The sequence below is a fragment of the Capra hircus genome, chromosome 13 (assembly GCF_001704415.2).
Source record: "Capra hircus breed San Clemente chromosome 13, ASM170441v1, whole genome shotgun sequence".
In the NCBI taxonomy this organism is placed as follows: domain Eukaryota; kingdom Metazoa; phylum Chordata; class Mammalia; order Artiodactyla; family Bovidae; genus Capra; species Capra hircus.
In genome coordinates this window covers 1450336-1473887 of record NC_030820.1, presented here as the reverse complement: position 1 = coordinate 1473887, position 23552 = coordinate 1450336, and the positions used below count along the sequence as shown (strand labels likewise).

The following is a 23552-nucleotide window of genomic DNA, read 5'->3' as shown; positions in this document are numbered from 1 at the left end:
GTCCTGAATATTCATTGGAAGGACTGACACTAAAGTTGAAACTCCAATATTTTGGCCATCTGATGTGAAGAACTGACTCATTGGAAAAGACCCTGATGCTGGGAAAGATTGAAGGCATGAGGAGAAGGGGACAACAGAGGATGAGATGGTTGGATGGTATCATCGAGTTGATGGACATGAGTTTGCTTTGGGAGTTGGGGATGGACAGGGAAGCCAGGCATGCTGCCACCCATGGGGTCACAAAGAGTTAGACATGACTGAGTGACTAAACTGAAAGGGCAGAAATGGCAAAGACGTAATAGAAGCAGAAAAGATTAAGAGGTGTCAAGAATACATAGAAGAACTGTACAAAAAAGGTCTTAATGACCCAGAGAACCATGATGGTGTGGTCACTCGCCTAGAGCCAGACAGCCTGGAGTGTGAAATCAAGTGGGCCTTAGGAAGCATTACTATGAACAAAGCTAGTGGAGCTGATAGAATTCCAGTAAAGTGAAGTGAAGTCTCTCAGTCGTGTCCAACTCTTTGCGACCCCATGGACTGTAGCCTACCAGGCTCCTCTGTCCATGGAATTTTCCAGGCAGTAGTACTGGAGTGGATTGCCATTTATAAAATCTTAAAAGATGATGTTGTTAAAATGCTGCAATATGATAGCAAATTTGGAAACTTCAGCAATGACCACTGGACTGGAAAAGGTCAGTGTTCATTCTAAACCCAAAGAAAGGCAATGCCAAAATGTTCAAAATGTTTGAATTACTGTACAATTGTGCTCATCTCACATGCTAGCAAAGTAACGCTCAAAATCCTTCAAGTCAGGCTTCAGCAATATGTGAATTGAGAAATTCCAGATGTACAAGCTGGATTTAGAAAAAGCAGAGAAGCCAGAGATCAAATTGCCAGCATCCATTGGATCATAGAAAAATCAAGGGGATTCCAGAAAAACATCTACTTCTGCTTCATTGACTATACTAAAGTCTTTGACTGTGTGGATCACAACAAACTGTGGAAAATTTCTTAAAGAGATTTGAATACTAGAAAACCTTACCTGCCTCCTGAGAACCTCTATGTGGCTCAAGAAACAACAATTATAACCCATGCTCAGTGGGTAAAGAATCTGCCTACAATGCAGGAGATACAGAGATGCAGGTTTGTACCCTGGATCGGGAAGATTCCCTGGAGGAGGAAATGGCAACAGACTCCAGTATTCTTGCCTGGAAAATCCCACAGACAGAGGAGTCTGGCAAGTTATAGTCCCCGTGGTCACAAAAATTGGACATAATGAAACAAAACAATGGAATAATGGACTCGTCCAAAATTGAAAAAGGAGTATGTCAAGGCTATATATTGTCACCCTGCTTATTTAACTTCTATGTAGAGGACATCTTGTGAAATGCTGGGCTGGATGAATTGCAAGCTGGAATCAAGATTGCCAGAGGAAATAACAACCTCAGAAATGCAGATATGAAAGAGCCTCTTGATGTGGGTGAAAGAAGAGAGTGAAAAAGAAGGCTTAAAATTCAACATTCAAAAAACTAAGATGATGATATCTTGTAATCAAGATGTCATGATGGCATCTTGCCATACTTCATGGCAAATAAAAGGGGGAAAAGTGGAAAGAGTGACTGGTTTTATTTTCTTGGGCTCCAAATCACTGCAGATGGTGACTGTGGCCCTGAAATTAAGACACTTGCTCTTTGGAAAGAAAGTGAAAGTCGCTCAGTCTTGTCCAACTCTTTGCAACCCCATGGACTGTATAGTCCATGGAATTCTCCAGGCCAGAATACTGGAGCCTTTCCCTTCTCCAGGGCATCTTCCCAGCCCAGGGATCAAGCCCAGGTTTCCCACATTGCAGGAGGAGTCTTTACCAGCTGAGCTACAAGGGAAGCCCAAGAATACTGTAGTGGGTAGCCTAGCCCTTCTCTAGTGGATCTTCCTGACCCAGGAATTGAACTGGGGTCTCCTGCATTGCGGGTGGATTCTTTACCAGCTGAGCTATGAGGGAACCCAGAAAGCTATGACCAATTTTGCTTGCTGTCGTTCAGTGGCTCAGTTGTGTCTGACTCTGTAACCCCATGGACTGCAGCACGCCAGGTTTCCTTGTCCTTCACCGTCTCCCAGAGTTTGCTCAAACTCATGTCCATTGAGTCAGTGATACTATCAACTATCTCATTATCTGTCATTCCTTTTTCTTCCTGCTTTCAATCTTTCCCAGAATCAGGGTCTTTTCTAGTGAGTCAGCTCTTCTCAACAGGTGGCCAAAGTATTGAAGCTTCAGCTTTACATCAGTCCTTTCAGTGAATATTCAGGGTTGATTTCCTTTAGGATTGACTGGTTTAATCTCCTTGAAGTCCAAGGGACTCTCAAAAGTCTTATCCAGCACCACAGTTGAAAAGCATTAGTTATTTGGCACACAGCCTTCTTTATGGTCCAACACTCACATCCATACATGACTACTGGAAAGATCATAGCTTTGACTATATGGACCTTTGTTGCAAAGTGCCATCTTTGCTTTTTAATATGCTGTTAAGGTATGTCACAGCTTTTCTTCCAAGGAGCAGGGTCTTTTAATTTCATAGCTGCAGTCACCATCCGCAGTGATTTTGGAGCCCAAGAAAATAAAGTCTGTCACTGTTTCCATTGTTTCCCCATCTTTTGCCATAAAGTGATGGGACCGGATGCCATGATCTTTGTTTTTTGAATGTTGAGTTTTAAGCCAGTTTTTTCATGCTTCTCTTTCACTTTCATCAAGAGGTTTTTTTGTTCTCTTCAGTTATACCTCTGCTTTCTTTTAAATTCCCTTTGCTTGAAATATTTTTCCACCTCCTCAGTTTAATTCTGTGTGTGTCTTTAGCTTTGAAATTAGTCTCCTATAGCCAGCATATAGATGGTTTTTTTTTTTCGTTTAAACCAATAAGCCACCCTTTGTCTTTTGATTGGGATGTTTATTTCATTGACACTTAAGGGATTGATAAATATGTACTTTTGGCATTTTGTTGTTTTCTCTTTGTTTTTATAGTTCTCCATTTATTTCTTCTTCTTTTTATTTCTTCCTCTATGGTTTGATGATTTTCTTGAGTAGTATGCTGGGATACACTTTTACTTTTAACTTTGGGGTGTGTTGGGGTGTGCCTATATGTTTGATGAAAAGTCATAGTTTTATTGGCAAGATTTTTCTAGATTATTGATATATTTCTTATTGACACATTGAGTTTTTTGATTTCATAAATTTGATAACATAAATTGTTAGCTTCAATTCTCAAAGGTTCTGTGGTAAATATTTCCTTAGCAATAGTCAAACTTTCACTTGTCCTTAATAAATTTCCTTCCATAAAAAATTCACTAAATCCCAGTGAATTCAACCCATATTTATGGGACTTAATTTTTAGTTTGTTCTTGAAAGGCAGAGGCAAATCTTGGAAAATAAACAAATACATGAGATTTAGTGAAAAAAAAAAAATAAGCAGACCAATTGCTTTTTGGCTTCACATAGAAAATAACCAGGAGCATATTCCAAATTAACTCCAGGTATTCAGTAACCAAGGAAGGAATGATAATTGAGAAAGGCTTCTTAGAAAAGCTTTGGAATAGATAAGCACATAAGGGATTGGAGGACAAAAATCAAGAAAGAGGACCTAGATTTTAAAATATTTACCCAATTAAAAATTCACAAAGGTTTTGAATAGACATTTCTCCAGAAAAGATATGGATATGGTCAAGACACACAACACCATTAGTCATCAGGAAAATGCAAATCAAAACTGCAATGAAATCCTTTCACATCTACTAGAATGGTGACAATCATCATGACAGAGAACAACACGCATTGGCAAGGATGAGGAGAGACTGGAATCTTCATACGTTGCTAGGTTCTAAAATGGTGCAGCCACTTTGGAAAACTCTCTGGCTGTTCCTCAAAAAGTTAAATGGAGTTAATATACAAATGAGCAATTCTACTTCTAGGTATATACCCAAGAGAACTGAAAACATTTCCATGCAAAAACTTGTACATGACTGTTTATTTATAAGTCATTATTTATAATAGTCAAAAAGTAGAAATAATTAAAATGTCTATCAAGTGATGAATGAAGGAATGAAATGTCTATAAAAGGGTGTATTATTCAACTATTAGGAGGACAGAACTACTGATTCATGTTGTAAACTGAACCTTAACATTTTTGTGTTAAATGGAACAATCCAGATCCAAAAGGCCACAAATTATATAAATCTGATCATTTAAAATGTCCTGAGTAGATAAATCCACAGAGATAGAAGATAGCCTAATGCTTTCTGGGGGTTAAAGAGAGGAGGCAGGGAAAAGGAAGAGTGGAAAGTGACTGCTGATGAAGATGGGGTTTCCTTTTGGGGAGATGAAAATGTTCTGAAATTAGAGTGGTGATTGATGAATAACTTTTGGCTACACTAAAAGCTATTGAAAGGTATACTTTCAAAAGATGAACTTTGTGTATGTGAATAAACTACTAAATAAAACTGTAATTAAAAATATATGCAGAATGCCCAAAGAAACACCTGAACTGAACGTGAATTCCAGGGGACAAAGAATGGCTCTTGAGTTCACAGTTGTGGGCAAAACGGAGCTGTTGGTATATGCACTGGAGTGCAAAGTGAGACTAGCTTTCTCCATCTGTGTTCCAGAATCTACTATTTGGTGACTGATGTACTTTCATCTCTCTCTTGCAGTGTTGTGTTTTGGGGTTGGTGTTGCAAGTAAGGGTGGTTCTGTGTAGTCTAGCCCTGTTATCAGAGAGCTGTGAATAAATAATACTGTAGTTTTGAGTTAGTAACTCTTATTCTTCATATATAAATTATTCTTTCTACATTAGCACTACTAACTGGATAAGTAAACAAATTTATTCACAATAAATGCAATATTTACTGAGGGATTTAATTATGGTGTGTTTGGGGATGAGATGTGACTTCTGATATCAAAGGTTGTCAATGGAGGATGGGCCAGTGCATTGCAGTTGGTACATATTCTATGTGTGAGAGAAATTACATGGTTTTGATGGATTTTTTGTGTCAGTGGCCACGCTGTGTCCACATCATTTTTTCTATAGCACCATAGTATCCTTTTAATCTTAAACAGGACTGGTCTTGTGGCTTATGTTCACCAACAGAATGTGTTGGGAGTAATGGTGTGCTAGTTCTGAGTTTAGACTTCAAGAAGCCTTGAAGGCTTTTGAAAGGCTTTTGCTTGTTCTCTGCTTGTTGTCTTGGACACGTGAAAAACCCATTGCTAGCCTGCTGAAGGGTGAAAAAAATCACATAAAGAAGAGCCAAATCAGTCTAGTTGTTCCAGCCAACATTCCAGACATGTAAAATAGCCCAGCCAGGGTTAACCACCAGGAACTCATAGTTAACTGCAGGTTAACAGATGAGCCCAGATGAGATCAGCCTAGCCCAGGTGAGCAGAATCAGGTACTTATCTGTAGACTCACGATCAATAGAACATTTTTTAAAAATATAACACTGAATGTTGGAGATGTTTGTAATACAGCAAGTGATAACTGATGAAGCACAGATGAGGGGGAGCTTGGGCAGGTCAACAAAAGCTTCCTAGAAGTGACATTTATTTTATAAACCTGAAGTTCAATTAGAGTTAGGAAAAAGAGAGAACTTGAGTGTGTGTATAAGTGTGTTTTCAGGGGGTTCAAGGAAAAGAGAAACAGAAAGTACGAATCTAAGTAGTTGAGGGAATAGTATTTAAAAAGCCCAGAAGGTGATTGTCCATAAGGCAGGAGTGGAGAGTTACGTACAAACCAAATCATGTAAGATCTTAAACATTTATTATGGAATTTAGACTTTATCCTGAAGACGGCTGGGGTTCTTTAAAGGCTGTTAATTTCAGTTTTGTTTTTGTATGATCAGTCTGGCTCCAACATGTAGAAATGGTTACATGATTTAGAACCAGAGGCTGCAAACCATTTAGAACCTTGGCAGGTGGGAGGAGATGGAGGCTGAAACTAGCATTAGCAGAGGGGATAGAAAGAATGGATCTGCAGGCTATTCCACAGGGTCAGAACTGACCCAGGTTGGTGGATTATTGGAAAGGGGATGAGGGAGAGGGGACTGTCAGGGATGATGGCCACCTTTTTCTTGGGCAACTGAATTGATAATGATTTTATTCTTTGATGTAGAAAACAAAGGCTATAGAGCAGGTTTGAGTGTAAAGAAATTCGGTTTGGTGCATACAGTATGTGGCATGTTGAATTTTCCACAGATGGCCGTGCATATATTTTCATGTACTTCAATGTGAGTGATATTGCTCGCAAAGTGAAATGGGTGTGTGTGTGTGTCCATGCTTGCGTGCAGGTGCTCAGTCTGACTTTTTGTGGCCCCTGGACTGTTGTCCACCAGACTCCTCTGTCCATGGAATTTTCCAGGCAAAATACTGGAGCAAATTGACCTTTCCTCCTCTAGGGGATCTTTCCAACCCAGGGATTGAATTCGTATCTCTTGCGTCTCCCGCACTGGCAGGCGGATTCTTTACCACTGAGCCACCTGGGAAGCATTAGGAGGTCTATGGGACATTCTCATAGCTCATATGTGTATTTCTTTTTCAAAAATCAATGTGGCAGGCTCTTTTTTATCTTTTGTATAAGAAAACTTATGTCAAATGCCCTGTCAGTGCTTGTCACATCCTGTATTTTTCAAAAATCCTTTGGCAGTTTCGCCTTCCTTACCTTTGGTCGAGGAAGGAAGGGAATAAGGGAGAGTCCTGAGTATCGGAGCAATCGGTAAGTTCAGTGCCTCTCCGGATGGAGGGGGTGGACTGACGGAGTGCTGACAACCGGGCCCTTGAGTACAGGCATTGCAGCCTCTGGATTTCCTGCAAGGGCACTAAAGCGCCCCCATGAGGGTGGGCATTATGGCCCTAAAAACTGGCATCAGAGCTGCTCCCACCTTCCTGCCCATCAAAAGAAGCTTGCTCCCAACACCACGAAATAATAGCTGGGTTGTGTTAAGAAATTTTTATTGTTTCCTTTGGATTTGTGATGAAAGCACATAAAATTACAAGTGGAAGAAACATCATGCCACAAAATTGCATAGAATTATTACAAAAATGTGAATTATGCATTTTAAATAATTTGAGATAGAAGAACCAAAATATGTACATTATAAGAGCTTCAAATATTTTGTCCTATCTTTTTTTTTCTTCTGAAAAGGCAAAAGTCACAATGTCCAATCCATCACAAACAATATTTATACAGTGCACAAGCGGAACATTAAATTCAAAGTAATGCAAGCAATGGCCCTTTCTTTTGGAATTATTTAATGACTACTTATCTATCACAGGAGTATTAATTAATGTATGGCGATCCTGAAATGTTATAATGAACTGTTAAAAACCAAAACCACATGGCATGTCATTAGAACTTTGAAAATTGGTTTACACTGCCAAAACCACGCTATTCTCAGTAGTGCAGAGGATCAGAGGGGCACAGTCTAATTTAATACACAGTTCCACTCTCTATTATAGGAAAACCACAGTACAGAATTTCACACATTCAACAAGGAACAAGGCAAATACAGAAAGGCACAAACTGCACACCATATAGACCCTTTTTCTTTATCTTACTCTATTTCAAGTAATATTAATATTATTAAATGATAGTATCACTGTAGTAGTTTCAATGATGCAAGATGGACAGTGTTACATACTACCCCCACAACTGCAAAAAGTGTTACTGTACAGATTTAAAAATGTGATTACAGGAAATGGCCAAATACAAACGTATTGCAAAATGATTACAGTCACTAAGATAATGAAATCCAACTACTAAGACAGTTTTGTGTAAATCAAGGTTATTCAACTTCAGTCTGTCTCTGGACTAAAATGTGATACGATGTTCTGTAATGATCACCATTGTGTGTTTTGGTTATTAATGCTATTGTTAGTTCATTCTTCTGCAATTTTATACAGTCTGTAATTTTGTTTATAAAAATGCAGCATTCTATTTTGACCGTTCTTGCTTCCTTATGATTATGCCTTTCTTTCAAAGTGCAAAAGTTGAATGATTTACAAAAGTGTTCTCATTCAGTAGAAGTGAAGCTTTATTAAGTGTCTAATTAACACCCCAAATCCTTCAGATCAAAATATAATCATCTCCAAAGGGGATGGGATTTTTTTCCCCTTGTGTCTCCCTAGATGTGTTTTTTTAATCAAATACTCTTTCCTAATGTTTGAACTAAGCCTTCATTTTGATTAAAACTTAATTGTGATCCCTAGTTATTGCTTAAAGTTAAATAGAATAATTTTCATAAAAATATGAAATTCTTAAAACACAATTTTCAGGACACAACTAGCTTTTGTGTTTTAAAATGTTTTGCTAAGCTACAATCAGGCAGGTTTTTTGTTTTTTGTTTTTTGTTTTTTTTTAAGTAAAATAAAACCGAGCATCTTGCTTCAGGGCTTTAACTTCAATGTTACTTGTGTTACTCTCTTAATTATATTTTCCTCTATATAATTATTCTCTCTTACTTAAGACTTTTCAATAATGTTTTTGATCAATTTTATTATAATATGTTTCTCTTACACCACTTAACATAGGAACTTAATTAAAAAACAGTTAAGTGAATTAAATGTACATAGCAAATATATAATGAAAGATTTTTTAATGTGAGAAATAAATTGAAATCTGTCAGACATAAAAGTTATGGACAATACTAATACATTTCCATATTGCTGTCCTATATATTTTTGTATATTTTTTCCATTAAAACAAGCTTAAAATACTTAAAATCCAGTTTTTGATCTTGCAAAATACACATCAAAATCATAAGTTTTCAATCTACCTCAACTTGCATCAAAATCTCCGTCAACTGTTTCTTAGAATTTTGATATAATTTAATACCATATAATCTAAATGTTTGACCATTTTCTTCTCTATGTTGAATTTGGTTTGAAGTCTTGTGGAAGAGATTTGGGTCATTGCCAATTAAGAAACTCATATCCAAACTCATAGGAATGTGTGTGTGTGTTGTGCATGTGTACGCACTTATATGGCTGAGTGCATATATATCTACATGGAGATTAACTTGTAACATTTATATGTAGATCTGTGTAGTCTCTAGATAAATATTCAATCTTTATCTCTGTATTAAAATAAAGGAACCATAAAGAAATCAGACAGCAAAATAACTGCTGGAACCTGTTCACTCTGATTGAATCTCTGCTCAACAGACATTGGCTCAATGGGTTTTATTCAATTGAACAGATCTTTGCAGTTTTTTAATGATTTTAGGCCAAGGACCAATGAATATCCAGACTCTGAGTGCAATAGTTGACTCAGATAGCACACTGCCTGGAAGTGTGCGGCCACCTTGCTCACACAGCCAAATGTACAAGCCATGTTGTCAAGTCTGGAGATGGCTTCACTGACCATCAAGGCAGAAAGCCAGCTTATTAAGTCACTGTGGTATCCAATAAAGCCATGTCAGCAACAAGTAGATTGATGCTTCTATGATAAATAAATCAGCAAACAGCAAGCCACCAGTGCTTGCAAAGCAAAGGATGAAACAATTTAATATGCATGTTAACCCAAAGATATGGTAGTTGAGGGGCAGTTAGGGAAAAAAAAAGCTCTAACTTGGCTGTGCAATAGTGTTAAATAATGCTATGCATTTCTCAACTATTTCTATTACTTTGACATACTTTACAACAGAGCTTCAAATAAAAACATGAGCTTGCTTTTCTTCAAAGAAGACACTATCCTTCATTACATGTTCCATGGAGCCTGGAAGTTACCTGCTTTGAATGGACTATTAGAAAGAAAACCAGAAGCCCACATACATGCACTCTTTACTAGCAGATCTGCAGTAGTTTCCACATGACACATGGAGCTTGGGCACAGGAAGCTGCATGGATCCTTCTGGAACTCTCCCTCCAGGTGGATTTTAATCTAAGGGATGCCTCTCAGGAAGATGCTCCTGGGCAGTGATCTTTGTAAGAAGAGAGAGTTTGATGGAGCTGGAGCGACAATGCGTGTTCTGAAGGCCTGGCAGGAATGATCACAGAGGGGTATCAAACTCTTTTCCTGGGTTTTCTCCTTCCAATTCTTCACTGGAAGGAAGCTTCTGGTTTAGTTTTCCAGAGTCTGAGGTCATCAGGGGAGGGGCAGAGCTGTGATTGCTGTCTTCACTAATCTTCCCTTTCATGGCTTCCTGCACGAATTCCAAAATCTCCAGGGGCAGCCTTTTGAACTTGTCTTGGTATTCTTGCTCCAGTTCCACCTGTAGCTGGGAGACAGCAAGAGAGAGAAGGTGATTTTATGTCATTTGGGGTCGCACAGAGTCGGACACGACTGAAGTGACTTAGCAGCTTTCTGTGAACACCCATGGAGGAGCTCTTTGAGAGATGGACAAAGACTGGGGAGGAATCAATTAATTTTAATGTCATCCACTGGTTCCCTACAATGGAAAATTCTTCAAGAGATGGAAATACCGGACCACCTTACCTGTCTCCTGAGAAACCTGTATGCAGGTCAAGAGGCAACAGTTAGAACCAGACATGGAACAATGGTCTGATTCAAAATTGGGAAAGGAGTATGTCACGGCTTTGTATTGTCACCCCGCTCGTCTAACTTCTATGCAGAGTACAGCACGTGAAATGCTGGACTGGATGAATCACAAGCTGGAATCAAGATTTCCAGGGAGAAATACCAACAACCTCAGATATGTAGATGAAACCACTCTAATGGAAGAAAGTGAAGAGGAACTAAAGAGCTTCTTGATGAGGGTGAAAGGAGAGGGTGAGAAAGCTGGCTTCAAACTCAACATTCAAAAAATGAAGATCATGGCAACCAGTCCCATCATTTCATGGCAGATAGAAGAGGAAAAAGTGAGAACACTAACAGATTTTATTTTCTTGGGCTCCAAAATCACTGCAGATGGTGACTGCAGCCATGAAATTAAAAGACGCTTATTCCTTGCAAGAAAAGCTATGACAAACCTACGTAGTGTATTAAAAAGCAAATACATCACTTTGCTGACAAAGGTCTATCTAGTCAAAGCTATGGTTTATCCAGTAGTCATATATGGATGTGAAAGGTGGACCATAAAGAAAGCTGAGCAATGAAAAACTGATGCTTTCAAACTGTGGTGTTGGAAAAGACTCTCGAGAGTTCCTTGGACTGCAAGGAGATCAGACCAGTTAATCCTAAAGGACATCAGTCCTGAATATTCACTGGAAGGACTGATGCTGAAGCTGAAGCTCCAATACTTAGGCCACTTGATGTGAAGGCTCAACTCATTGGAAAATACCCTGATGCTGGGAAAGATTGATGGCAAGAGAAGTGGGTGACAGAGGGTGAGATAGTTGGATGGCATCACTGACTCAATGGACCATGAGTTCGAGCAAACTCTGGGAGATAGTGAAGGATAGAGAAGCTTGGCTTGCTGCAGTCCAGGGGGTTGCAAATAGTTGACCATGACTTAGCAACTGAATAGCAACAATAACAACTGGTTACCTACAGAGAAGATGTAAAACCGAGGTGAGTTGGACATGTCATTTGTCCTTACCTAAAAGTCAAGTCTGAGTTGTGTGGCAAAATAAAGTTAAAGGCCATTTATTTAATATAAATACATACATGCAGAGATGGGTCTGTTGAAAAAGTTTACAGAGGTAATCTGCCATGATGTGAAGTTCTTAAATTTAGAGACTGGCAACTACTGGTAGCTGGGGTTGCAAAGTCAGCCAGAAGTCAGGCTGTGAGAGCCAAGGAGTCAATTGGAGTCAACAGATGGCCAAGGAGCGGGCTGTGTGACGTGCAGCCTCACCCAGAGGCTGGGGAGCCAACACTTCTAAACAGGAGCTCAGTGCATCTCACAAACCTGGCATAGTTAGGCAACCAACCTGAACTTCTATAGTGACTTCTTTTATCATCTCTTTATTCGGATTCCTTTTTTAATTCTAATTTTTATTTGCCTTGTAAACTGTTTCTGTTGCATTTTAAACTGCCTTCAGATTTATCTGTTTAATGTTCTGGAGAACTTTCAGTATTTCAAAATTATAGAACCTTTCTTCAAATGCAGACGTACGGTGGCCTCAGCCATAAAACAGGTAAAAGCCTGGAGTCTGGCTGAAGTGGGGTGAGGGGAGACGGGTGCTGCCTGCTGGGAAGCTCTGCTGAGCAGAGTTCAATTGAAACCCAGAATCTTGAATAAAGTTCCCTTTGTTTATTGAATGGTAAGCAGGGGGCTTAATCTTGGAAGCCACGTGTGAGACCAAATGCTTTTTCTAAATGCCCCAAATCTTGCATTTCTCAGCAACTCACGGGTAATTCCCATGTGGATGTGACTGATTGATCCCTGATTCAGACACCCTGATGGTCTTCCTGTCTTGGTTCTACTCTGAGCTCCCAGTTTTGCTTTGGTCTTGATTTGGCTGTATGTCTTCCATCTCCAACTTCAGGGCAGTCTGAACCCTGGAACGCCAAGGGCACAGACAGTCCTCAGGGCACCTGGCCCACCATGTCCTGATTCCCTTTTCTCACTCATATTCTGGACAGCGCCAGCAGCTTGAAAAGATCCCCTTTAGCTCACTTGCTTTTTGTTCTTGCTTCTATGCCAGGGAAGTATGGCCAGACTTTGTTATTTAATACTGATCAGTAATCTCTTATCTGCAATTCTAAAATCTCCAAGGTTCTGAAATTAAGAAACTTAAAAATTTGTCACAAATGGTCTTTGTGACACTAATTGATATAAGGCTATTTATCAGTTCAGTTCAGTCGCTCAGGCATGTCTGACTCTTTATAACCCCATGGACTACAGCACACCAGGCTTCCCTGTCCATCACTAATGCCCAGAGCTTGCTCAAACTCATGGTCATCAACTCGGTGATGCCATCCAACCATCTCATCCTCTGTCATTCTCTTCTTCTCCTGCCTTCAATTTTTCCCACCATCAGAGTCTTTTCCAATGAGCTGGCTCTTTGCATCAGGTGGTCAAAGTATTGGAGCTTCAGCTTCAGCACCAGTCCTTCCAAAGAATATTCAGGACTGATTTCCTTTTTATTGACTAGCTTAATCTCCTTGCAATCCAAAGGACTCTCAGATAGTCTCCAACTCCACAGTTCAAAAGCATCAGTTCTTCGGTGCGCAGTTTTCTTTAAGATCCACCTCTCACATCCTTACATTCAGTTGAGTTCAGTTGCTCAGTCATGTCCGACTCATATGATTCCCTGAAACTGCAGCACACCTGCACACCCATCCATGACCACTGGGAAACCGTAGCCTGGACTAGATGCTCCTTTGTTGGCAAAGTAATGTCTTTGCTTTTTAATATACTGTCTAGGTTGGTCATAACTTTCCTTCCAAGGAGTAAGCGCCTTTTAATTTCATGGCTGCAGTCACCATCTGCAGTGATTTTGGAGCCCAGGGAAATAAAGTCTGTCACTGTTTCCATTGTTTTGCCATCTATTTGCCATGAAGTGATGGGACCAGATGCCATGATCTTCATTTTTTGAATGTTGAGTTTTAAGTCAGCTTTTTCACTCTTGTCTTTCACTTTCATCAAGAGGCTCTTCAGTTCCTCTTTGCTTTCTGCCATAAGGGTGGTGTCATCTGCATATCTGAGGTTACTGATATTTCTCCTGGCAATTTTGATTCCAGCTTATGCTTTATCCAGCCCAGCATTTTGCATGATGTGCTCTGCATATAAGTTAAATAAGCAGGGTTACAATATACAGCCTTGTCATACTTCTTTCCCAATTTGGAACCAGTCTGTTGTTCCATGTCCAGTTCTAATTGTTGCTTCTTGGTCTGCATACAGATTTCTCAGGAGGTAGGTAAAGTGGTCTGATATTCACATCTCTTTTAGAATTTTCCATAGTTTGTTCCACACAGTCAAAGGCTTTGGCATAGTCAATAAGCAAAAGTAGATATTTTCTAGAATTCTCTTGCTTTTTTGATGATCCAATGGATGTTGGCAGTTTGATCTCTGCTTCCTCTGCCTTTTCTAAATCCAGCTTGAACATCTGGAAGTTCACGGTTCATGTACTGTTGAAGCCTGGCTTGGAGAGTTTCGAGCATTACTTTACCAACGTGTGAAGTGTGTGTTAGTTGCTCAGTTGTGTCTGACTCTTTGTGACCCCTAGCTTGTGAGGTGAGTGCAATTGTGTGGTAGTTTGAACATTCTTTGGCATTGCCTTTTTTTAGGACTGAAATGAAAACTGATCTCTCAAGTCCTATGGCCACTGCTGAGTTTTTCAAATTCGTTGCAATATTGAGTGCATTCAGGTATGGCCTAAATCAAATCCTTTATGATTTTACAGTGGAAGTGACAAATAGATTCAAGGGATTAGATCTGATAGACAGAGTGCCTGAAGAACTGATGGAGTTCATGACATTATACAGGAGGCAGTGAACAAGACCATCCCCAAGAAAAGAAATGCCAAAAAGACAAAATGGCTGTCTGAGGAGGCCTTACAAATAGCTGAGAAGAGAAGAGGAGCTAAAGGCAACGGAGAAAAGGAAAGATATATCCATCTGAATTCAGAGTTCCAAAGAATAGCAAGGAGAGATCAGAAAGCCTTCCTCGGTGATCAACATAAAAGAAATAAAAGAAAACAATAGAATGGGAAAGTCTAGAGATCTCTTCAAGAAAACTAGAGATACCAAGGGAACATTTCGAAGATGGGCACAATAAAGGACAGAACCAGTATGGACCTAACAGAAGCAAAACATATTAAGGAGAGGTAGCAAGTATGCACTTGAATTGTACAAAAAAGATGACCCAGATAATTATGATGGTGTGATCACTCACCTAGAGCCAGACTTCCTGGAGTCTGAGGTCAAGTGGGCCTTAAGAAGCATCACTATGAACAAAGCTAGTGGAGGTGAAGGAATTCCACTTGAGCTATTTAAAGTCCTAAAAGACGATACTGTGAAAGTGCTGCACTCAATATGCCAGCAAGTTTAGAAAACTCAGCAGTGGCCACAGGACTGGAAAAGGTCAATTTTATTCCAATCCCATAGGAAGCCAGTGCCAAAGAATGCTCAAACTACTGCACAATTGCACTCATCTCACACGCTAGCAAAATAATGCTCAAAATTCTCCAAGTGTGGCTTCAACAGTACATGAACCAAGAACTTCCAGATGTTCAAGCTGGATTTAGAAAAGGTAGAGGAACCAGAGATCAAATTGCCAACATCTGTTGTATCATAGAAAAAATCAAGAGATTTCCAGAAAAACACCTACTTCTGCTTTATTGACTATGCCAAAGCCATTGACTGTGTGGATCACAACAAACTATGGAAAATTCTAAAAGAGATGGGACTACCAGACCACCTGACCTGCCTCTTGAGAAATCTGTATGCAGGTCAGGAAGCAACAGTTAGAACCAAACATGGAACAACAGACTGGTTCCAAATCGGGAAAGGAGTACAACAAGGCTGTATATTGTCACCCTGCTTATTTAAATTATATGCACAATACATCATGGGAAATGCTGGGCTGGATGTAGCACAAGCTGGAATCAAGATTGCCGGGAGAAATATCAATAATCTCAGATATGCAGATGACACCACCCTTATGACAGAAAGTGAAGAGGAACTAAAAAGCCTCTTGATGAAAGTGAAAGAGGAGAGTGAAAAAGCTGGCTTAAAACTCAACATTCAGAAAACTAAGATCATGGCATCCAGTCCCATCACTTCATGGCAAATAGATGGCAAAACAATGGAAACAGTGACACACTTTATTTTGCGGGGCTCCAAAAGCACTATTGATGGTAACTGCAGCTATGAAATTAAAAGATTCTTGCTGCTTGCAAGAAAAGCTGTGACCAACCTAGACAGCATATTAAAAAGCAGAGACATTACTTTGCCAACAAAGGTCTATCTAGTTAAAGCTATAGTCTTTCCAGTAATTATGTATGGATGTGAGAGTTGGACTGTAAAGAAAGATGATTGCCAAAGAATTGATGCTTTAACTGTAGTTTTGGAGAAGACTTTTGAGAGTCCTTGGACTGCAAGGAGATCAAACCAGTCAATCATAAAGGAAATCAGTCCCGAATATTCATTGAGAAGACTGATGCTGAAGCTGAAGCTCCAATAGTTTGGCCATCAGATGCAAAGAACTGACTCACTGGATAACATCCTGATGTGGGAAAGATTGAAGGAAGGAGGAGAAGGGGACGACAGAGGATAAGGTGGTAGGATGGCATCACCAACTCGATTGACATGAGTTTGAGTAATCTCCGGGCATTGGTGATGGACAGGGAGGCCTGGCGTGCTGCAGTTCAAGAGGTCACAAAACGTCAGACACTACTGAGCAACTCAACTGAACTGAACTGAGTGCAGCACTTTCACAGCATCACCTTTTAGGATTTGAAATAGCTCAACCGGAATTCTATCACCTCCAGTATTTTTGTTTGTAGTGATTTTTCCTAAGGCCCACTGACTTCAAACTCCAAGACATCTGGCTCTACGTAAGTGATCACACCATCATGGTTATCTGGGTCATTAAGATCTTTTTTGGTATAGTTCTTCTGCCACCTCTTCTTAATATCTTCTGCTTCTTTTATGTCCATCCATTTCTGTCCATTATTGTGCTCATCTTTGTATGAAATGTTCTCTTGGTATCTCTAATTTTCTTGAAGAGATCTCTAGTCTTTCCCATTCTATTGTTTCCCCCTATTTCTTTGCACTGATCACTTAGGAAGGCTTTCTTATCTCTCCTTGCTATTCTTTAGAACTCTGCATTCAGAAGGATATATCTTTCCTTTTTTCCTTAGCCTTTTGCTTCTCTTCGTTTCTCAGCTATTTGTAAAGCTTCCTCAGACAACCATTTTGCCTTTTTGCATTTCTTTTCTTGGGGATGGTTTTGATTACCACCTCCTGTTCGATGTCACAAAACACCATCCATAGTTCTTCAGGCACTCTGTCTATCAGATCTAATCCCTTGATTCTATTGGTCACTTCTACTTTATAATTGTAAGGGTATTTATAATCATAAGGCTATTTGTAATCATTGTTTAACCCCACTTCATGTGAATATCCATACATGGTACTGTAGCTATATTAATTTGCTTGATTATGAGGGTGACCCAGGCCCCCTTGGGGTATATCATGCTTATGGTATATGCATCATATTCTTTCTAAAATCAGCAAATTTATGAATTTTGAAAAACAAGAGGACCCAAGAGTCTTGAATTGTGGATATGTTTCAATGACTTGTTTTTTTTTCTTTTCATATCAAAAAGTGCCTAATAAAGTTGCTTGGCCTGAGTATTGAAAGTTCTCTATCCTCCTCAAATATCAAATGTTGGGCATTTATAAGTATGTTTTGCTGGCATATGAATTCCAATAAGCCAGGAAGGAAACGTGCTATGACAGTGATACCCATAGGGCCTTGAGAATCACATTGCCATGATGGGTCAAGTCACCTTCACACACAGCTCCACCCTCAGGGTCAGGGGACAAACCGTGGGAGGATCAGACGCAAGAAGACCATGGCCAGTTCCTCCCCAGGTTGGGGTTTTTACACTGTCACACTCAGGCATAAGTGAAATCTCAGTGCGGAGTCTGATGTTTTCCATTTACCTCCGTCCTGACCTATCATGGATTTGCCTCAGTTTTAGTTCAGCAACACAGACAATTAAAGTTTTGCTTCCAAGGAATGTAGGGAAAGGGAGAAAAAGCATGGAGCCCTGCATTTAAGAAACAGCAGATTTCATTTAGGCTAGTTTGGGCAGCCTTCAGCTATAAATATATTGTACCTGACCTAGCAACCGATTTCTCTTAGATGACTGGTAGACAAGACCCCATGGTGCCTGGTAGGCTGGTACTTTTTTTAATTTATGAAAAAAAAAAAAAAAGAAATGTGAGAAAATGCCAAAAAAACACTTAAACTAACATTTTCTAATAATAGTTTAATAATCTAATTTTAATAATTATATTTTCTACCCAGTTCAGACATGTGGTTATTTTTTAACACGCCACCAAGCAGTTCTCTGTGACCAGCTGGGTGTCCTACAATTAAACTCAATTCTGACCTGATTTACCTGGAGATGGCATCAGATTACACAGTTTAGGAGCCCAGTCTACAAGACTGTGACCTGCCCTCACCCCCACCCAGCTTTAATGCCGATCTTAAGTCCAGGTTGCCACCTGTACTTCTGCCTGACCTGCTCTAGTTTGGAGGCTCCCAGAAGCCCCTCACTGGGATCTGTTTCTTTGAGAACTTAGTGAAACATTTTACTTCCTAGATCATAGGTTTATTATAAACTGATATAACTCAAGAACAGCCAGATGTATAGAACAAGGTATGGGAAAAAGGCACAGAACTTGCATGACCTTTCCAGGCGGGCCCCTCTGCCCAGTCTCCACCTGCTCACCAGCCTGAAGAGCTCTGAACCCAGTCCTTTGGGTTTGTGGAGGTTTCCTATGTAGTCATGACTGATGTCACTCCCTGCCTTTGGTGATTGAACTCCATCTCCAGACCCTCTTCTCTCTGCACAGGTTGGGAGGAGTACCTGAAAGTATCAACCCTCCAATCACTAGAATGGTTCCCCTGATAACTAGTCCCATCCTTAGGTGCTTCCCTAAATTACTTCTCTAACATAACAGAAGGAGAAGGCAATGGCAACCCACTCCAGTGTTCTTGCCTGGAGAACCCCAGGGACGGGGAAGCCTGGTAAGCTGCCATCTATGGGGTCACACAGAGTCGGACACGACTGAAACGACTTAGCAGCAGCAGCAGCAGCAGCAACAACATAACAGAAGACACATTTATTGCTCTTAATACTTAGGAATTCCAAGGATTTCAGGAGTTCTGTGCCAGGAACTGGGATGAAGACCAAATGCATATTCCTTATTATAAATCACAATATCATGTTAATAATAATAATCTAATTGTAATAATTTTTTAAATTTAAAAATTGATCCAATTGTGGCTAAACTATAATTTTGGTAGATTCTTCCTTTTATCATGGGTTAGTAGTAGATTTTATTATGCTCTAAACTATTGTAATAAATTAAAACGGTTAATTTATAAACTAAATTAAATGTATATTAAATGCCATATATTTCACTTTTTAAAAGTCATTTTATTTATTAGTGAATTACAAAAGTGCATTTATTACTGAATTTCAACTTAGAGCGTTCCTTTTTTTGTTTATTTTTCTTGTAAATGGAACACTTATTCATTGTAAGAAAACATGAAAACTATGCAGTGCAGGATCCGGCTCTGTTTCCTAAAAGCCCCATTGATTAGGAATCTAGAGCTATTCTGGTCCAAGGGTTTCACAGTCAGGTGTTCAAGGGGAAAAGGCAAGTCAGGAAAATAAGAGAAGTGGGCTGTGTGCAAGGAAGTGGGCGTTGGGGAGGACACACCAGTCTAAAAGGTCTAACAGGGGTGCCAGGCCCTCAGCTCAGACAGAAGCTTGCCAGATTCTAATTTTCAAGAGAAGTCAGACATGCAAATTTTCATGTAAGATCTCCGGAGTTTTTATTATTGGCAATCAATTCAGTTCACACTCATGAGTCCTATTGTGCAGAGTTTCTAACTTCTCTCCTCACAGACTTAAATGTGACTGAGATCAGAGGACCTGAGAGCTTGGGTCCCCACTGCGGAATTTCAGTTTGGATCCCTCTTCATTTTTTTCTCCCTACAATCATGAGCTCCACTGATCACCACCATTTGCTCTTGATTACTCCCTGCTCGTGTCCAGGGGGATGATCTCCCATCTAATTGCCACCTTATGGTTCATGTACTCAAATATGTTGAGCTTCAATTCTGTGCAACTCAAGTTTTGTGTTCTGCATAGATCTGTACAAATGGGCAGCAATTCTTCACCCCTCCTTGTAGTCATAACCTTTGCAGCTCTTCCCACCAAAAGTGGGGCATATTTTTCATTTTCCTGAGTCTGGGGAAGCTTTGTGATTGGCTTTGTCCAGTAAAATAAGTCAGAGACACAGTATGCAGTTCTGAGCCTAGACCTCAAAAAGCTTTGTGTGTTTTCACTCTCACTGTTGGAAGCTTATTCAGGTGTTTTGTGAAGAAGCACAAGCTACCCTGCTGGAGGAGGAGACACATGGCCCAGTTATACTCTTTTCCATCACTTCAAACACCAGACATAAAAATGGAGCTATTATAAACCAACCAGCCCTTAACTGACCCCTCAGCCAAACAAAGACTAGAGCCAGGCTACTGGGATCAGCTGGCCCAGATTAGAACTGCCGTGCCAGTTCACAGACTCATGAGCTCAGGAAGTGCTTGCTTTATACCCCTTAAAGTTTCATGGTTATTTGTTAGATCAACAGTATTATGACGATAACATATAGTGGGGGGAATCCATGAATCACACACAATTTTATTCAGTCGGTGCCATCTTTTTATTGCTATGATCTCTAAACACATTGTTGAGGGAAAAATCACCACAGAACAGATCGTCATGAGAAGGTTGATTTTGCAGGATACACCTTGGAGCTTGTCTATATTAGTAAACATGAGCTCCCTTGACCTTAGGTTTGTAAGATCTAGTTTTAGAAAATGGGAAAAAAGAGGGAAGAACACTGTCAGATTTAACCTCCAATTTTAAGGCAAATTGTTACATTATACTCAGATATTAATACATAAAGGCATAGTCAGAGTTTGTTCTATAGACTGAGTTCTCCAATTTGACTAGCTAGACTCAATTTCTAAATTTCTTACTTAACTTGATTTTTCAAAAGATGTTGCCCACTCATTGCTTCTGTGAACTCTGGAAAGTTAAGCAGGAAAAGGCAACACAGTCAAGTTCAAATGTGTTCGGTGCTCCCTGATCATATTGTCCAACATTTTTAAACTCAGAGCTCTTCTGTCTCTGGTATTTTTTTCATCTGCCTTAAGAAATAGAGATCTGATCTAGTTAAGCAAGGTTTTTAGATACATAAATATAAGTGAAAACCAAGGAGAAAGCAAAGTTACTCTTAAAGATTCGTTTACAAATGAATTCAAAAACTCAGTATAGCATAATTGTGTTATAAATAAAAAATAAGCCAGATGACTGAGTTATTAAAGTGATATAATCAAAACCAATTTTTTAAGGAAACAAATCAAAATCAGAGAATAATGAGCTACAGTGGGATAATGAAGATAGAAGACCTACTGAAGCTTAAAAAAAATGCTACAAAAAATTCACAGATATTAAGAAGATAGTCACAATTTGACCTCACGTCCAATTCAAGTCATTTTACCCAATGAAGTATATCAAAGACCTTAACATAAAACATCAAGCAATAAGAATTTGCAGAGAAGACTTAGGGAAATAATTGTATAACCATGGGGCTTCAGAGGTGGCTCTGTAGTAAAGAATCTGCCTGCAAATCGGGAGCCACAGGAGATATGGGTTCAATCTCTGGGTCAGGAAAATCCCCTGGAGGAGGGCATGAAACCCCACTCAGTATTCTTGCCTGGAGAATCCCATGGACAGAGAAGCCTGGCAGGCTACAGTCAATAGTGCTGCAAAGAGTCAGACATGACTGAAGTGACTTAGCACTCATGCACACACAGAGACAGTTTAAGCAAGAGAGAAAAATCATAAGCTGCAAGTATTATAGGTATATTCATCTAAGTGAAAATAGCCTTTTCTGGAAAATGGGCAAAACCCAAGCGTTCATAGGAGAAGAAAAGCAAATATTCAATATATATATGAGAAGATGTTCACTCTCACTAGCAATCAGGGATGTGCAATAGCCCAACGTCTTTTTAAAGGGCATTATATGGTAAATTTTTTTTTTTTTTGAGAGAAGCAATAACATCTAGTGGGTAACTGACACTTTCAAACATTAGACAATAATCTGATTATATTTATAAAAAGGAAAATGTACATAGCTCTCGACTCAGGACTCCACGTTTGGGAATCTGGCCCAGAGAAATAAAAATACTAACTTGTAAGGATGGAAACACTAACATACTTACTGCAGCAGCTGCTGCTGCTGCTAAGTTGCTTCAGTCATGTCTGACTCTTTGCAACCCCATAGACGGCAGCCCACCAGGCTCCCCCGTCCCTGGGGTTCTCCAGGCAAGAACACTGGAGTGGGTTGCCATGTCCTTTTCCAATGTATGAAAGTAAAAAGTGAAATTGAAGTCACTCAGTCTTGTCCAACTCTTATCGACCCCATGGACTGCAGCCTACCAGGCTCCTCTGTCCATGGGATTTTCCAGGCAAGAGTAGTAGAGTGGGGTGCCATCACCTTCTCCTACTTACTGCAGCAATGTAGAGCCAAAAACTGAAAAAATAACACCTAAAATACCCAGAAAAAACCCTCAATTTACTTTAATCTTTTGCCACCTGTGTATTGTCATTGTTTATCATTATATTTGGGAGTGAATCATTTGAAAATAAATTTCAGACATCAAGGCATTTACTGTTAAAAATAAGGAAAATTTTCCTACCTAGTGGCAATATCTTAATCATTTAAAGAAATTAATAATTCCTTAATATTAGCTAACACCCATCCATGTTCAATTTTCCCTATTATTACTCTTCCTAGTTTTTTCTAGTTTTTTTTAATAAAATTCAAAGTTCATTTTGCATTTGATTGTTATGTCTTTCTCATTCTTAACACTTGAATTATTTATTGTTTTACATTTTTTATGACTTTAGATTTCTTTGAAGAACCCTATTCAACTTCCTTGTGGAATTCCCACATTCTGAATTTGTCTGATTATTTCCTTATGGTGTCATTTAAGTTGATCCTAGAAACCCTAAATTGTCTGTAAACTGGAAGTTAAGAATATAGGCTTGGTTAGACAAAGATTAAACATTTGTTTGGGGAAGAATAGTCAGTAGGAACTCTTTTGGGGGTTGGCCAAAAGTTTATTCAGGCAGAAAAGCCTAAAAGAACTTATTAAAAAAATTTTTTTTAACTGGAGGGTAATTGTTTCACAAATGTGTTGTCCCCTGGGGTAAAACAAAGCAAATCCGTTGTAGCTTCATGGAGCCTCCCTCTTGAGCCTTTCCACTAAACCCCTCTGCGTCCCACCCAGCCAGGTCATCACAGAGGGCCAGGCCAGGCTCCCTGGGTTATACAGCAGGCTCCACTAAATACCTGTTTTATATACAGCTGGGTGAGCTTTTTGGCCAGCCCAACATATCTCGCATTGCCTCGGGGCACCAAGTGCCAGGTGGTTGCATTATCTGGTTCTAAGACTTATCACTTGGCTAAAAGTAGTAACTAACAGACCTCAATTTTGTCTAATGTTTTTTCTTTTGAAATCAACAGTTATTCTGAGGGGTAAAATTCAATCCACCTAAAATTTCCTTAGAACCCTTTCATGAATGTGATGAGTCTTGCTTATCTCTTTGGAGGTAAACTCTTCCTTATTTAGCTAGCATTTTTCTGTAAGGAAGATGTGGAGATGAACTAGAATTCCTCCTCAAAAGGCAGGACAATTTTTTAATGATTTTTGTTTAATTACATATATTGTGGTTAAGGAGTTGGAACAATAATTATTTCAAAAGTTGGCAATTGACTTTTCTTTTTCTTTTCTTCCTTTGAAAATAACAGGAGATAATATTTTAATTTTTAATTTCTGTTGTCCAAGTCAGTTGC

At 39.4% G+C, this 23552-nt stretch overlaps 1 protein-coding gene across 2 annotated transcripts in view; it reads right to left on the bottom strand.

Annotated features, from left to right (window-relative positions):
- PLCB1 (phospholipase C beta 1) overlaps nt 6963-23552 on the bottom strand; it is an 863926-nt gene continuing 847336 nt past the window's right edge. The window contains exon 32 of one of the 2 annotated variants that reach the window (XM_018056908.1): nt 6963-10254. In XM_018056908.1, coding sequence (XP_017912397.1) covers nt 10027-10254 — 228 coding nt within the window. In that variant the 3' untranslated portion in view covers nt 6963-10026. The remainder of the gene's footprint in view (nt 10255-23552) is intronic. The other variant, XM_018056909.1, reaches the window with a different exon arrangement.